Source organism: Salmo salar, chromosome ssa01 (assembly GCF_905237065.1).
Source record: "Salmo salar chromosome ssa01, Ssal_v3.1, whole genome shotgun sequence".
In the NCBI taxonomy this organism is placed as follows: Eukaryota; Metazoa; Chordata; class Actinopteri; order Salmoniformes; family Salmonidae; genus Salmo; species Salmo salar.
In genome coordinates, this window is record NC_059442.1 from 47,040,316 (window position 1) to 47,058,029 (window position 17,714).

A 17,714-nucleotide genomic window follows, 5' to 3' on the forward strand; every position below is an offset into this window, starting at 1 on the left:
GGCATACAAGTTTATTATGAAGGCACATGAAAGTTCACATGTTCCAGAGACATTTCTGCCCAAAAATGCCCATTATGATAAATAAGTTTACGTTCAAATGGCTCTCCTGTGAAGTAGTGACACGCGACATACGCCTAGTTCCCTGAAACGAGTCACAAACGAATGCAGAGGAGAAACAGAAAATAGTTCTCAGTTTAACTCTCTAGGATTCATATGGACTCTCTAACCTGTTCTCATATTCTAGAAAGAAACATAAAACGTATTCTATTGTATGTAGTTGCATATTAACTGTACCATAGAGTAAATATTAGATCTTCACTGTAAATAAAGAACTCATTGCCTGTTGATACACAAGTGTTGCATCCTGCATATTTGCATATAATAGCTTTAATGTATAGTATAGATTACATTTACACTTTAAATAAATAACTAATTGAGATATTTAAGTCTCCTTTCCTATAAAAATTAAAACCAGTAATTCCTCTTGCATATTTGAATAAAGAGAAGAGAAGAGATTAGATCTACATGGTAAATAAAGAACAAATCCACTGGGGCTATACATTTCTACAACCACCAAGACAAGAAAATATACTATACAAGCTCCCGTACGGCAACACAAGCTCCTGTTAGGCCTATAGAAATAATTAGAATTTGTTATCTGTAATGGTTATGATAAATTAGGCATTGTTGCGCACTGTTGGCATATAGATAAATGCACACATATTTTTTTCCAGGGGTTGGCCTGGAAAATGCCTATACTTACAAGACTACATACTGTCTCTCACATATTGGTGTCTGTCTGACGATGTTTCACGTTAACACAAAGCTAACCCAGATGTCAGACAATCGGCAGCAGCCCCACACCTCATCTTCTTTACCTTTTTCAGATTGTGAACATACTGAATCGTTCTCCATTTTTCTTTGATATTGGTATCAGTGTTGAAATGTTGTGATATCCCCCTCCATCTTTTGCGTTCTTGTCCAAATACAACTGCATCTAAGGATTGTAGCGGTTATCGAATCGTCTCACCTCCTTGCACAGACTCCCCTCAAAACTGGACAGAGACATAATTGCGTGTAGCAAATGTTGAAATAAAAGCACAAAAAAGGATGCTTGCAAGTAGAATAGCAGTAGCAGCAAAGTAGCAGAACGTCCATCTCTTCCGTGTTTATACCAGAAGTGATATCGGAAAATATGTGATGTAGACACAAGGGCGGGACATCCGTTGCAAAACTCACCCAATACTGCCCCTCAAGTCAATCAATCGATCAAATGCATTTATAAAGCCCTTCTTACATCAGCTGATGTCACAAAGTGCTGTACAAAAACCCAGCCTAAAACCCCAAACAGCAAGAAATGCAGGTGTAGATACCGGAACCTAGGAAGAAACCTAGAGAGGAACCAGGCTATGAGGGGTGGCCAGTCCTCTTCTCGCTGTGCTGGGTGGAGATTATAACAGATCATGGCCAAGATGTTAAAATGTTCATAGATGATCAGCAGGGTCAAATAATAATAATCACAGTGGTTGTAGTGGGTGCAACAGGACAGCATCTCAGGAGTAAATGTCAGTTGTCTTTTCATAGCCGATCATTCAGAGTATCTCTACCGCTCCTGCTGTCTCTAGAGAGTTTAAAACAGCAGGTCTGGGACAGGTAGCACGTCCAGTGAACAGGTCAGAGTTCCAGTTGAAACTGGAGCAGCAGCACGACCAGGTGGACTGGGGACAGCAAGGAGTCATCAGGCCAGGTAGTCCTGAGGCATGGTCCTAGGGCTCAGGTCCTAAGAAAGAAAGAAAGAAAGAAAGAAAGAAAGAAAGAAAGAAAGAAAGAAAGAAAGAAAGAAAGAAAGAGCATACTTAAATTCACACAGGACACCGGATAAGACAGGAGAAATAGTCCAGATATGACAGACTGACCCTAGCCCCCCGACACATAAACTATTGCAGTATAAATACTAGAGGCTGAGACAGGAGGGGTTGGGAGAAATGAGTCTTCCCAAGGAATGATACATTGCATTTCAATTTCCAGGTAGAAAGAAACTATGTCAAATACCGGAGCGTATTACAAGGAGCCACCCCTTTTGTGATGAAAAACAACATTGCAACACTGCGCTATGCTCCGTACCTTAAATCTCCGTAGTGTTTACCTTAGCCCTAAACCCTAAATGTAAATGTATCCCTAACCATAACCTGTCTGGGCTAGGGGGCAGTATTTTCACGGCCGGATGAAAAACGTACCCAATTTAAACAGGTTATTATTCTGGCCCAGAAACTAGAATATGCATATTATTAGTAGATTTGGATAGAAAACACTCTGAAGTTTCTAAAACTGTTTGAATGGTGTCTGTGAGTATAACAGAACTCATATGGCAGGCAAAAACCTGAGAAAAATTCAAGCAGGAAGTGGAAAGTCTGAGAATTGTAGTTCTTTTTTTGATTCTCTATCGAAACTACAGTGTCTGTGGGGGACGTTGCACTTCCTAAGGCTTCCATTGGCTGTCTAAAGCCTTCAGAAAGTGGTTTTAGCATTTTCCTGTCACTGGGCAGAGTATAGGAGCTCATTCACTGAGTGGTCTGCCTGGCAACAAAGGGATTGGATATGCGCAGTCACGCGAGCACGCCGTTCCTTCTTTTTCTTCTTGAATGAATATGCTATTGTCCGGTTGGAATATTATCTCAATTTTACGTTAAAATACCATAAAGATTGATTTTAAACAGCGTTTGACATGGTTCTAAGTACGGAAATGGAACATTTTGACTTTTCGTCTCTGGTTCCGCGCTTGCGCGTTATGCCTTTGGATAAGTGATCTGTACGCATGAACAAAACGGAGGTATTTGGACATAAATATGGATTATTTCGAACAAAAACAACATTTCTTGTGGAAGTAGCAGTCCTGGGAGTGCATTCTGACGAAGATCAACAAAGGTAAGAGAATATTTCTAATACTAATTCTGAGTTTAGGTTGCCCCGAACTTGGCGTGTGTCTGAATAGCTCGCCGTGATGGCTGAGCTATGTACTCAGAATATTGAAAAATGTGCTTTCTCCGTAAAGCTATTTTAAAATCTGACACAGCGGTTGCATATCTATAATTCTTAAAATAATTGTTATATATTTTGTCAACGTTTATGATGACTATTTTTGTAAATTGATGTGCACATTCACCGGACATTTTGGTGGGAATACATTTTCTGAACATCACGCGCCAATGTAAAATGCTGTTTTTGGATATAAATATGAACTTTATCGAACAAAACATACATGTATTGTGTAACATAATGTCCTAGGAGTGTCATCTGATGAAGATCGTCAAAGGTTAGTGCTTCATTTAGCTGTGTTTTGGGTTTTATTGACACATGTCCTTGCTTGGAAAATGGCTGTGTGATTATTTTTGTCTATGTACTCTCCTAACATAATCTAATGTTTTGCTTTCGCTGTAAAGCCTTTTTGAAATCGGACAATGTGGTTAGATTAACGAGAAGTTTATCTTTAAAATGGTGTAAAATAGTTGTATGTTTGAGAAAGTTGAATTATGACATTTTGTTGTTTTTGAATTTTCCACCCTGATATTTCACTGGCTGTGTCCCGCAGCCCATAGAAGTTAATTGTAACCCTAAACCTAAACCTAACCCCTAAGCCTAAAATAGCTTTTTTTCTTGTGGGAACTGGCAAAATGTCCCCACTTGTCAAAATGTTCCTTGTTTTACTATGAGTACTTTTGTACCCTACATGGATAGTAAAACCTAACACACACACACACACACACACACACACACACACACACACACACACACACACACACACACACACACACACACACACACACACACACACACACACACACACACACACACACACTAACCCTAAACCTAACCCCTAAGCCTAAAAATAGCATTTTTCTTGTGGGAACTGGCAAAATGTCACCACTTGGCAAAATGTTCCTTGTTTTACTATGAGTACTTTTGTACCCTACAAGGATAGTAAAACCTAACACACACACACACACACACACACACACACACACACACACACACACACACACACACACACACACACACACACACACACACACACACACACACACACACACACACACACACACACACACACACACTAACCCTAAACCTAACCCCTAAGCCTAAAAATAGCATTTTTCTTGTGGGAACTGGCAAAATGTCACCACTTGGCAAAATGTTCCTTGTTTTACTATGAGTACTTTTGTACCCTACAAGGATAGTAAAACCTAACACACACACACACACACACACACACACACACACACACACACACACACACACACACACACACACACACACACACACACACACACACACACACACACACACACACACACACACACACACACACACTACTCCCCATTGGGCCCAGGAGGGTGGGCCGTGTTGTTATTCTTTATGTTCAGCCTTCACAGGATGCACTTAGATTGATGAGGTCCTGGCCCCATGGGAGGCTGAGACTGCATGGTGGTGAATGGTGGTGACGTAAACCAATAGGGTCTTGGTGAGGTGCCTGTTTACAATGTCTGCTGGATTAACTGATGGGGGTTGAGGCCCCTCACATCATCATCATCATCTTAGGGCGACAGCGACATGGGGTTCTCCCATCTCTAGTCATACTGTATGGGAGAATGCCAAGGGAGGGGGATGCAGGCAGTTACTGGGAGTGGTTATGGTGGAAGCGGATGGAGACCTCTTGTGTAATGCATTGGACAGAGAGAGACTGTTTTGAGGGTGCCAAAACAATAAACATGTAGCCAAACCCTTTATGATTAATGAGAAACATCCTCTCAGTTAATTGAGGTGCACTCTGGGACCATCTGTGTTTGCTGTGTGTGTGTGTGTGTGCGTGCTCATGTGCATATGTGTGTGTGCGTGTGTGTTGTAGGAACGTGACATGGCTTTGTCATGGGACTCCCTTGCATGGTTTGCAGCTGTGTGACAGAGGAAAAAGGTCAAAGGTTGTTGCTGATGTAAGACCACCGCCCTGGCCTTGAGGCTGTAAGCGGGGGCACAGTGCCTCTGTGGAAGTGATTCTGGGTCATAAAGATAGGAAATGTGGGGGGTTTGAAATCAGACCTGGACCATATAACATGGCTGGTCGCAACTGCAGACCACACATACTGTAGCAGACCACACATAGCTCTATGCCTGGTCCGAAAACCAAGAAGAAGATTAGTAGTTAGTCAGTGGTGTAAAAAGGAACCAATTGTCATACTTGAGTAAAAGTAAAGATACCTAAATAGAAAATGACTCAAGTAAAAGTGAAAGTCACAACGTAAAATACTACTTGAGTAAAAGTCTAAAAGTATTTGGTTTAAAATATACTTAAGTATCAAAAGTAAAAATATAAATCATTTCTAATTCCTTATATTAATTAAACCAGATGGCACATTTCAGTTTTTTATTTATTTATCGATAGCCAGGGGGACACTCCAACACTCAGACATAATTTAGGCATTAGGGGTTGTTCTCTTTATAAGTGCATGAATTGGACCATTTTCCTGTCCTGCTAAGCATTCAAAATCTAACAAGTACTTTTGGGTGTCAGGTAAAATCTATGGAGTAAAAAGTACACTATTGTCTTAAGGAATGTAGTGAAGTAAAAGTTGTAAAAAATATAAATAATAAAGTACAGATACCACACAAAACTACTTAAGTAGTACTTTAAAGTATTTTTACTTCAGTACTTTACACTACTGTAGTTAGTTGATCAACCTAGACTCAGGGGTAGACTTAACATAATAAAGGAAATCCGGGACACTGAAATTAGTAAGATATGTTACATTTGGTACGGTATGTATTCATTTGTGGATGTCCATCTATTTCAGATGATATGTTACAAACTACAATTTGACACCTTGTAGAGCAGGGTTCTCCAACTGGTGTCCCGCGGCCCGAATTTGGCCCGCAGCTGGTTTTATTTGGCCCTCCAATTTTTCAGAGCAAAAATGTTTGGGGACAAGACCATAACAAATGGTTCCAAGTATTCCCACGCATAATAGAGAGAAATGTGATCGTATACAAATGTAAGCAAGGTTTGATATTATGTTTTAGTCAAACATACTGTATCTGTTTTTGTCATCTATTTGTCATCTACAAATTATTTGTAATTATGTTCTGGCCCCCCGACCATCCGCTCCCCCAAAAATCGCCTTTGGCTGATTCTATTTCATGATCCCTGTTGTAGAGTCTATGCCCTAGGCAGTTCTGGGCGAAAGTGGGGGTGCAACTCAATATTAGGAAGGTGTTCCTAATGTTTGGTATATGTAACATGTCTCCCATGGGAGCAAACAACATCTTAGACATTTCGAAGTTCACCTTTTGGTTGAGTGGAGACACTGGTTTTGAAGTTCGCAGGCAGGGTTACTTCATCACGTAACCATGACCGACTCATGTCCGCTACATATACTCAGTGTATATTATAAACTGGGTGAATCGAGCACTGAATGCTGATTGGCTGACAGCCGTGGTATATCAGACCGTTTACCACGTGTATGACAAAACATTTATTTTTACTGCTCTAATTACGTTGGTAACCAGTTTATAATAGCAATAAGGCACCTCGGGGGTTTGTGGTATATGGCTGCGTTGCGTCGTGCATAACAACAGCCATTAGCCGTGGTATATTGGCCATATACCACACCACCTCGGGCCTTATTGCATAATTATACCATGGCATTTTAGAATTCTTGATTCTGATTGGCTTTAAGGGCATTCTAGAGCATTAATTACTTCCCTATAACGCATGCTAAATCAGCAAGGTAGAATTCAATGGCTACAGTTCATTCTTAAATGTTCTATGTTTGAGCTGCTTTTGAAAGCACAAGTCGAATTGAAAACATTATTGGCATTGTTGAATTCGATTTTCATTAAAGCAAGCTAGGACTGATTTGGTTTGGTTAGCTAAACTAGCAAGTGGTTACCAAGGCAACTACTGTAGCTATCTAGTAAACTTGCAATGCTACTTCAATGAATGTTGAACACATTCAAATTAACACATTTCTTGCAACAAAACTATTAAGTTATAGCCATGGTATAAAAGGGATAATCAACTCAGGGCTCTATGCGTTCTCTGGAAAATGATGCAACTCCGTGGAAGGTTAGTTTCACTAGTGAGGACCTGCCTTACAACAGGCCTACAAGCCCTCAGTCCAGCCTCTCTCAACCTGTTGCGGACAGTCTGAGCATTGATGGAGGGATTGTGCATTCCTGGTGTAACTCGAGCAGTTGTTGTTGCCATCCTGCACCTGTCCTGCAGGTGTGATGTTCGGATGTACCGATCCTGTGCAGGTGTTGTTACACATGGTCTGCCACTGCGAGGATGATCAGCTGTCCATCCTGTCTCCCTGTAGCGCTGTCTTAGGCATCTCACAGTACTCACATTGCAATTTATTGCCCTGGGCACATCTGCAGTCCTCATGCCTCCTTGCAGCATGCCTAAGGCATGTTCACGCAGATGAGCAGGGACCCTGGGCATCTTTCTTTTGGTGTTTTTCAGAGTCAGTAGAAAGGCCTCTTTAGTGTCCTAAGTTTTTATAACTGTGACCTTAATTGCCTACCGTCTGTAAGCTGTTAGTGTCTTAACAACCGTTCCACAGGTGCATGTTCATTAATTGTTTATGGTTCATTGAACAAGCATGGGGAAACAGTGTTTAAACCCTTTACAATGAAGATCTGTGAAGTTATTTGGATTTTTACGAATTATCTTTGAAAGACAGGGTCCTGAAAAAGGGACGTTTCATTGGAGTTTACATTGGATGCCATGTCCACTTGAAAAACAGTACTGAAAATGATTATGTTTGTGCAAAATATCAGATAAAGATTGCCAGTCCTGGTTCCCTGGATAAGCAGGTGATGACAAATAAATCCAGTCAAATAATTATTTTATTTTATTGACAGGCTTCTTCTTCACAGTGCAATGGCAACAAAAGTGACGGGTGACAAAGGTGACATAGGGAAGGAATCAAATCAGTGATATTGTAAATATATTAAAATATATATTTATACACTTAAAAATATAAATGCATCATGCAACAATTTCAAAGATTTTACTGAGTTATAGTTCATATAAGGAAATCAGTCAATTTAAATGAATTCATTAGGCCCTAATCTATTGATTTCACATGACTGGGAATACAGATATGCATCTGTTGGTCAAAGATACCTTAAAAAACGGTAGGCGTGTTAATCAGAAAACCAGTCAGTATCTGGAGTGACGACCATTTGCTTCATCTCCTTCGCATAGAGTTGATCAGGCTGTTGATTGTGACCTGTGGAATGTTGTCCCACTCCTCTTCAATGGCGTACACGTCGCTCCAGAGCATCTCAAACATGCTCAATGGGTGACATGTCTGATGAGTATACAGGCCATGGAGGAAATGGGACATTTTCAGCTTACAGGAATTGTGTACAATTCCTTGCAACATGGGGCATGACATGATGTGATGGCGGCGGATGAATGACACGACAATGGGCCTCAGGATCTCGTCACGGTATCTCTGTACATTGAAATTGCCATTGATAAAATGCAATTGTGTTCGTTGTCCGTAGCTTGGAGCACTCTGTTCACAACGTTCACATCAGCAAAACGCTCAACCACATGACGCCATACACATGGTCTGTGGTTCTGATGCTAGTTGGACGTACTGACAAATTCTCTAAAACGACATTGGAGGTGGCTTATGGTAGAGAAAGTAACATTACATTCTCTGGCAACATCCTTGTTGGACATTCCTGCAGTCAACATGCCAATTGCACTATTCCTTCAAAACTTGAGACATCTGTGGCATTGTGTTGTGACAAAACTACACATTTTAGAGTGGCCTTCTATTGTCCCCAGCACAAGGTGCACCTGTGTAATGGTCATGCTGTTTAATCAGTCAAACCTGTCAGGTGGATGGATGATCTTGGCAAAAGAGAAATGCTCACTTACAGGGATGTAACAAAATTTGAGAGAAATACACTTTTTATGCGTATGGACAATTTTTTGGATATTTTATTTCAACTTGTGAAACATGGGACCAACACTTTACATGTTGCGTTTATATTTTTGTTTAGTGTATTTTTAAAGACCTATAGTGTATAGGCATATAGTATGGAATAACTACAGTGCACTAGCAGCATGGAATCATAATGAAAGTACTGTATTTCTACATAGTGCAATTAGGTGACATAACTATTGCACTGTTCCGGTAGACTAAAGTGATTTAAGCGTGGACAGAATATTAATAAATGGTATGTCTGTGCAGTAGTTAGCCCAGGGTTCAGCTGCTGGATCAGTCTTGTGGCTTGGGGGTAGGGCTGGCTTTGAGATAGGTGGTCCGAGACTTGATGTTAACCCTCATTGCAGCGGATCCCTCTCCCCTGTGTGCCACCCTCACAATCGAAGACCCTTTTCAGGTAACGGGTGACCTGAATCTGGACTGCCTCAGTGGCATCTCGGATTGCAGGGTTATTCCGAATGGTTCCTATACACAAAGAAATTACGTTGAGTTACATTTCAATTGCACAATGTCTTACACAAGTAAAAAAAAAAATACTTAAAAGTAACACATTTAATAATATCAAAACTTACTGTGAAGAATGGTCTTTAGAAACAAGTCCTTGAAACAGGCCTTATCCCCTGCTCCAGTCCAGGTTGTGCCGATGGCAAACCAGTTTGACAGAATGCAAGGTAGCATCTGCCACACTGTCGACTTCAGGTCCTTGGCAACCTTTACAGTCAGAAACCTAAGCTACAAATGCAAAGTATTACAAATGACACATTATGTTAACATACTTCCATCCCCCACCCTCCTATATTTTATATGCATGTATTGTGAATGTCTGTAAAGACAGTTATCAGATTTCCAATAAGTATTTACATCAGGGGCGGAAATCCCGGGGGGACGGGGGGGACACGACCCCCCCATCCTGGGAAAAATATGATTTGTCTCCCCCAATATATCACTGAAACATAACTATGTAATTTAAATAATATTAATAATACGCAATGAAAGCAATTGTGCTGATTATAGACACTTAATAGCGCGTTTTTAAGTTTCAAAAGATTGTGACCCTTTGCCTCACAATGGTTTGATCCACTGCCAGTTCCTTAGTTTGCACGTAACTGCCGTGAGGTTCATCCAGTCAATTGCGCACACACACACTAGCTGAATATGCAGAGCTAGCGCGCAAATATTAACTATTAAGCTAGCTAGTACCTATTCCATTTATGTGGCCTCGTCAAAGATGGAATCTTTGCTATCGTCAATGTATTCCAAGATCAGCATGCATGTAAGTTAGTGCTTCAAAGTCCCTGTGATAAGGTTAGCGATAAACTGAACAGAACTACACTCTCTTCTACCATTGTTTTAAATATATTTAATGGTCTCGTTGCAAAAGCTAAATTGTCGCAAGGGAACTTTTATTTATTTATTTTATTTCACCTTTATTTAACCCGGGTAGCAAAGATTATAGCAAACACCACTGAATTGGTGCTCGCTAGCTTTGCAAATTCAGCTATTGTTGGAAGCCAGCCAATATGAAGCAAACGATTAAAATTACAAAAGGTTGCAGCATATGTTGTGTAAATGGTGAACTCATACAGCTGTCAACTCTTGTCACTGCAATCCGTTTCACATTTGCTAGCTACCTTTTAGAACGAAGCCCATATAGAATGATAGAAGATAAGATGATAGAAGCCCATCTCCTACTGTAAATAACCTACATACTGTGTGTGTGTAGCCAGCCAGGTAGAAAAATGGCAGAAAAAAGACGGACATCAGAGTATTTTTCAGTACACCAAAACGCAAAGTAAGAACCCTAGTAGCCTAATATCTCAGACTAGTTGATAAAATGTTCATAAGAAAGAAGTGAAATTCTAATGGAAATGTTTCACAATGATGTCATTAGGCAGAGCAGGCAACAGATGGCACACAGACAGCAGAGTTGGGGACAGATATGCAGGGACAGACTGGCAGAGACAGGGAGTCTCAGGTAAGTTTGTTGAGTCTTTGTTTGGCAACATTATGAAAGGTTCTCAATTTTTTTAACTTGTAAAATAGGAACATAATTGGAAAATGCCATGGATACCCCCACTCTCAACTTAAACTGGTGACTGAACTAAGATTTGTTAAAGGCAATGGTATTGCTGTTGTGATTAGTTGTGTAGTTTTGGGTACCGGTAGTTAGGAGTACGGCAAACACCTTATTTCTTTGGTTCCTCAATATACATTTACCATATTACAACGTAGGCTATGTGTTACAGCAGTACTTTTGGTGTCCCCCTCAGGAATTGCTCTTGAGAAAATTTCATGTAATTGTCCCCTCCAAAGTTGATATCAGATTTTCGCCCCTGATTTACATGTAACATAAATGCCTTATTTTAAAATTCTGAGCGGAGGAATTTAGAACATGCTGCTGTCACTTCAGATTACGATGGTCGCAACAGCAGGGTCAAAGATGAATGTCTCTTTCTCCTTCCTGTAAAACGCAATGGCTATATAAAATTCTAAACACACTTACAAGTCTCTCCTGGAGCTCGGTGTCTTGGCTCAGCCTGGTCTCCAGCAGGTCCAGGTCTCGCCGGTCCTCCAGCGGGAGGTTGATATCATAGACAAGGAAATCTCCAACTGACCCATTGGCCTGTTGATAGGCTAACAAGGTATTCATCTTGTTATCCATCTCAAGTGTTCGTTCATCCACTGTTCCCATACGCCACGGTATAACACAGTAAGTGTGTTATACAGATCTATATGGAGAAACAAAGAGCTAGTTAATCACAGTCACACTCATAAAAACAATTACAGACCATGATGTTTAAAGCTACACCAAAAATACATTTGTAGGGCTGACCCCAATTATTTGACTGTTCGATTGTTTGGTCGTTAGGCTGTTGGTCGACCAAGATTGTTATAGTCAAGCAGTAACAAATATATATATTGTCACACCCTGATCTGTTTCACCTGTCTTTGTGATTGTTTCCACCCCCCTCCAGGTGTCGCCCATTATCCCCTGTGTATTTATACCTGTGTTCTCTGTTTGTCTGTTGCCAGTTTGTTTTGTTCATCAAACCTACCACCGGTTTTCCCCTTGCGCCTGTCTTGTCTATAGTTCCTAGTTTTGACCTTTCTGCCTGCCCTGAGCCTGCCTGCCGTCCTGTACCTTTGCCCCACTACTCTGAATTACCGACCTTTGCCTGACCTGACCCTGAGCCTGCCTGCTGTCCTGTACCTTCGCCTGCAGGTGTTTGATTAATAAATGACGCTACAAGCTTGGCACACGTGTATTCGGGGAGTTTCTCCCATTCTTCTCTGCAGACCCTCTCAAGCTCTGTCAGGTTGGATGGGGAGTGTTGCTGCACAGCTATTTTCAAGTCTCGCCAGATATGTTCAACATGAGAAACAGACGCTACACAAGTCCTCAACTGCCAGCTTCATTAAATAGTACCCGCAAAACACTAGTCTCAACGTCAACAGTGAAGAGGCGACTCCGGGATGCTGACAAAGATAACTTCCTGTTGAGGCTTTTCGGCTTCTTCTGTGGGGTTTAAGAGCTGACGCCTCCTACTGTACGGTTTAGGGAGTGGCATTTATTGCTAGAAAGAAACCATTTGTATTGACTCAAATATATAGTATATTAAATCAATGGCAAAAATGTAGACTATTTTTGGCCATAATCTATAATAATTAAAACTGTGCATTATTAGATGTATCACTTAATTGTTTCATCCTCAATGATTGTAAATGCATTATGCCCACGTGTGGCTGTATTGTGTTTTTAAATTGGCAAATAAATCTAATCAAATTAAAATCACAACAAATGTAAGGTATTTATAGAAACAACAAAAACTGCTTGCAGCCTCTGGCTGGCTGTGGTTAGCTGGAAGGTGTCAGGCCGAATTTGAGATTAGAAAAATTCCTTGCTATTGTCTTTCAAATTAGCTCATGGCTAGATGGCTTGCCTTGGCCTTATAGCTGTCCTCTGAGTGGAGGCAAAGTGCTAGAAACGCAAAAGTGGCCTGCCAAGGGAATCTAGCGGTCCTATCTTGGACGGCAAACTCCATTCGCCCGCTGGCGGTAGGAATTTATAGCCTTTGGTGTAAGGAAGGCAGCAAACAGCAAGTGGGAGGACATTTTCTGCTATCTGGGGAGTGAGAGCATGCCGTACTGAGAAAGAGAAGCAGGGGAAAAAAGAGAAAGTGAGGAAGGGATGGTTTTGGGAAGAGATTACATTATTGCCATTTGTTATCATTTCCAAATGAGGCTTGCAACATAGACACACCAAAGCCTTTGTCCCAGTGCCAAAAGCGCATCATGGAGGAATGTTGCTGCTCGAAGAAATCTCAATCAAGAGCCATGCCGGATGGTTAGGCTAGTTAGAACATTCTGTATTTGTGCCAATAAAGCTGCAGACTGGCTTATCTGCTCAAACACAGGACAGATGTCAGATGTGGGGAGAAACAGGGCTTCTCACTGGCACTAGAAAGTAGTAAGCTCAAGCTTGAGAATATGAGTAATACAAATGCCTGGCCTGGTTAATTTGGTATGCTAAGAAATGTATTGCATGCATACTGTGTCTTTCCCATGTGTCTTAAATCCAATCGTTTGAAAAGTGATGCAATGATGATGAATCCAGAATGTAAAGCCTCAGTGGCAGACAGACCACAGCCTATAGTCTGATGGAGAAACACTGTGTCAGGCCATTGACAGTCAGACAGCTGATCATCTCCTCTCCCCTTTCCTCCCCTTTCCTCTCCTCTCCCACACAGTGTGGTCTGTTTGTTGATCTTGCCTGGCAGACTAAAACCAAACCTGTTTTTCCAGGAGGGAGTTAATGGTCTGAATTTGGTCTGGTGTTCTAGTGTCACACTGGTCGCAGGTTAGCATTTTTCGTCATGAATCTGGTTCTGGAGGCAGCTCTGCAGAGGGGTCACTAGCTGGCACAGCCACAAAGTCATAAAATCTGATTTTAAACTTAACCCTAACCTTAACCACAATGCTAACCCCAATGCTTAACCCTAACCTTAGATTAAGACCAAAAAGGACATTTTAGTTTTCATACATTTTAACAGTATAGCTAATTTTAACTTTGCAGCTGGACTATCTACTGTAAGGGGAAATTGCTCAGTTCTGCCTCCAGGAAAAGACTCAGTACAATAAACGCCAACCTGCTGTTTGGTCTATCTGTTCCACATTAAGAAATGGAATGGAGTGGTTAGAATGGGCCCAGTACCATCATTGAATGCCTGAGCATTTGTGTTTTGTTCGGAATAGTTCCTAGTTTATTCCTACTGTTCTCTGCCAGTGGTCGGTCTCAGTGCTCTGTACCATTCTTCTAAAGTACAGTGGTACAGGTTTTTGTAACAAACTAGCACTAGGATATGATAAAGCATCATGTTGTACAACCAATATCAGAGCACAACTTTTTAGTGCCTGCAAGTCTACTGTTCTATCCCAACGTTACATCCCATGCAGTGTTCTACCTGTGTTAAACTCTGCCAGATTCATGTGACTGAGCGTCCAGAGTCCAGCTGCTGACAGTGTGACCACAGAGAGAGTTGGTTTGCTCTGCAGGGGACCGCGACTACAGCACACTGACTACACACTGGCTACACAGCGCCTTTCTCTGCAGAACCTAGTCTTTTACCAGGCCATAGCGGCCCCAGACAAAACTAGCCCTAAATCAACAGTGGCCCTGGGGCTGCTATGGAAAAAGTGACAGACCAGCCGCCCTAAATCTTAATGCCACTCCCTCTGCAGTCAGCTCAGTGCTGTCTCCCTCTGGTTGAGTCCCAAATGGCACTCTATTCCCTATGGAAACTGGTCAAATCTAGTGCAATTTTTACTGCACATAGCTGTAATTCTACTAAGCCCCTACTGCATGTTAGTTAAGACAGAAGAGGCCAGCTCTCTGTTGGAGTCCTGATTTGTTGTTAGAGGAACCAATACTTGAGATCCTAGTCAAATGTGCACTACTTATTTGCTTCGCCATATATTTTTGTTCCTACGCATGACAAGACCATGATAGTTACTCATACTGGAGATACTGGAGTATTCCCAGCAATGAATCACTTACCGGTACCTAACTTATACATGATTAAACTGTACACTCCCTCTCTTTCACTAGTATCTCATCTCAGCTTTGAATACTTAGTGTATTCCCTTGATTTGTATGCAATCTCTGATCTCTAAGCTTATGTGCATACAGTATGCGCATGAATCAATCTCAAACTAACCTCCTCCTTCTCTCACTCTGTAGAAACTGGTGTGCGTATGTGGTGACAAAGACAGTGAGCTGTGTGGTGGAGGATGGAGTGGAGACCTACGTCAAGCCTGACTACCACCCCTGCTCCTGGGGCACGCAATGCTCTCGCATGGTGACGTGAGTATGCTCCTAACACACGGTACTACCACCTGGTGCCGTATACTTACTCTTACACATTTCATTTAAACATGTATACCCAGACACCCACTGCATGAATCAGTCTTTGCCCATCTACTGTATACAGACAGAGGATAAAGTGATGAAAGAATGCCAAGACTGAGGGGAATTGTGTAAGAAGGACCTTTTGGACCTAATTCCCCTAATGTCTGCCAACACACACACTCACACATGCTGCTTATGGAATGAACAGATTGGAAAGACAGACGTGTGGCGACTCGCAAAACTTAACCAATATTTCTGGGAAATCAGGAACTTTTTGACTAATCTGAAGCCCATACTATACAGCCTCCCTCTCTCTCTCTCTCTTCATCTCACTTCTCTCCTGTCTTTCTCTATCCTTCTCTTGAATGATTCTAGGCATGGCAGTGGTAGGCTAAGAGCTGTCATACTGTAATTGACATTTGTGTGATGGACAATGCCGTGGCTGTACAAGCTGAGTCCTGTTGATTGAAGGCCTTCTACTGCCAGAGCCTCTGTCTCTCTCTCTCTGACGCTCTCTCACTGCTGGGAAACAGATGACTGTGTATGAGCCTGAACCATACAGCACATATGCAGGAAAGATAACAATGTATACCTTTTCACGCACAGGGGGATTAATTGTGAAACATTTATTTCCTTCTCAGTTTAAAGGGGGAAAAAAAAAACAGCTTCTTCTGAACGTGGTCCAAGCAAAATGTAGAAATCTGGCTGTGTACGTGTGTGTCGAGCGCATGTGTGCATGTGTGTTTGTTTATCTTTTCTAATTGTTTGACAATGCTTTAGGATCTAATTTTGGAGTTTGGCTTCTACTCTCCATTGCAACATACAGTACATTTGCTACAGCCTGAGGAGTTAATTCAGAAATTTGCAAACAGTGGAGTACTCTCATCCATCAGAGAGGGGAGGTGTCTCCTATGAACGACAGTTATCTGACCAATGAAAACGAAGGGTGGTGGTCAGCTTGAGTTTGAATTAGGTTCATGTAAATATTGGGCAACTTGACTTGGGTATTGCGTTTGCTCATACAGTAATTAAGTATGTTTTGGCAGTTATCACAAATGTGTGCTATCAAATGCAGTGCAATCTGTTTCCCCAATCCTGAAATGTTTGTTACTTTTTCCAGATTACATGATTGGGTAAAAGGAGAATGCTACGCATACCTACCATGCTTAAGTCTTTCACAATAGAGAGTGGCAGGCATTTCTGATGCTGTGTGGAAAGGAGCTGGTGGATTGATTACAAACATGTTAAGGTCTGAATAGTTTCCTTGTAAATGATTTAATCAACGTTGGTATCCGGTGAATACCGGGGTTTAGAGTTACCTCAAAGTGCCTGTCAGGGCAGAAACCAGCGTCTGCTGTTTAAGCTTTGTGTTCATGCCTCCAAGCCCAGGAACGAAATTTAAAAACCCAAATTAAATAGAAAATGTAATTAGGCAGAAAATGCCTGGCCTCTTGCTTTGTGGCCTGTAATGACTGAGTTTGGATTGACACATAAACATTCTCCAAACTGAGGCCTTTGACTGAGAGCAGTTTCAAGAGTTCAGAATTGCACACAGGCCCATTGAAACTCAATGGTAATTTCCCTTACTCAACTTCTAAGGGAAATTACGGATATTGTATAAACAAAATGAGTGAAGTAGTAAAATAAAACAATGTCCAAGGCTCTACAGTTAATGTTTAATGTTATGTTCTGCCAATGACTAGTTGCGTTATGGGGCAAAAGGCAGATGGAAAATAAGTTGACAATTACCACATGCGACCAATTATGATTGTATAGCATCAGTTACATGAGCATTTAGCAGACACTCCTATCTAGTGTGACCCAAAATACACGCATTCAATTTAGATAGGTGAGACAACCTCATTGCGAACCACTTCATCATTGTTGTCGTTGTTGTCTCTGATTCTCAATAGGTATCGAACATATATGAAGCCGCGGTACAAGGTGGCCTACAAGATGGTGACAGACATGGAGTGGAAATGTTGCCATGGTTACACTGGGGACGAATGTAGCGAGGGGCCGAGCGGAGGGTCTGGGACCCAGATTGGTACAGCCAGACCCCGGACGAAACCATCCCGACCGGGACAGACTGGAACCGGCACAGGTCACGGAGGACAGAATGGGGGAGACGGTGGGTGGAAGTCTGTTTGTCCTGCTCCTCCTCTATATCTCCCTCTTCTTCTTCTTCCTACTGCTGTCCTCCTCTATGTCCCCATGTCACTCCTCAAATGGTATACATGATGAATCTATAACTATATACAGTAGATTATATACTGTAATATAATGTG

General features: G+C 41.6%; 1 protein-coding gene across 1 annotated transcript in view; it reads left to right on the forward strand.

Annotated features, from left to right (window-relative positions):
• The window catches only part of LOC106603011 (EMILIN-1), a 64,725-nt gene that overhangs the window by 28,655 nt on the left and 18,356 nt on the right, over window positions 1-17,714 (forward strand). Inside the window, exons 2-3 of the mRNA XM_014196114.2 lie at window positions 15,259-15,381; window positions 17,340-17,557. Of these exons, the coding sequence (XP_014051589.1) occupies window positions 15,259-15,381; window positions 17,340-17,557 (341 nt within the window). The remainder of the gene's footprint in view (window positions 1-15,258; window positions 15,382-17,339; window positions 17,558-17,714) is intronic.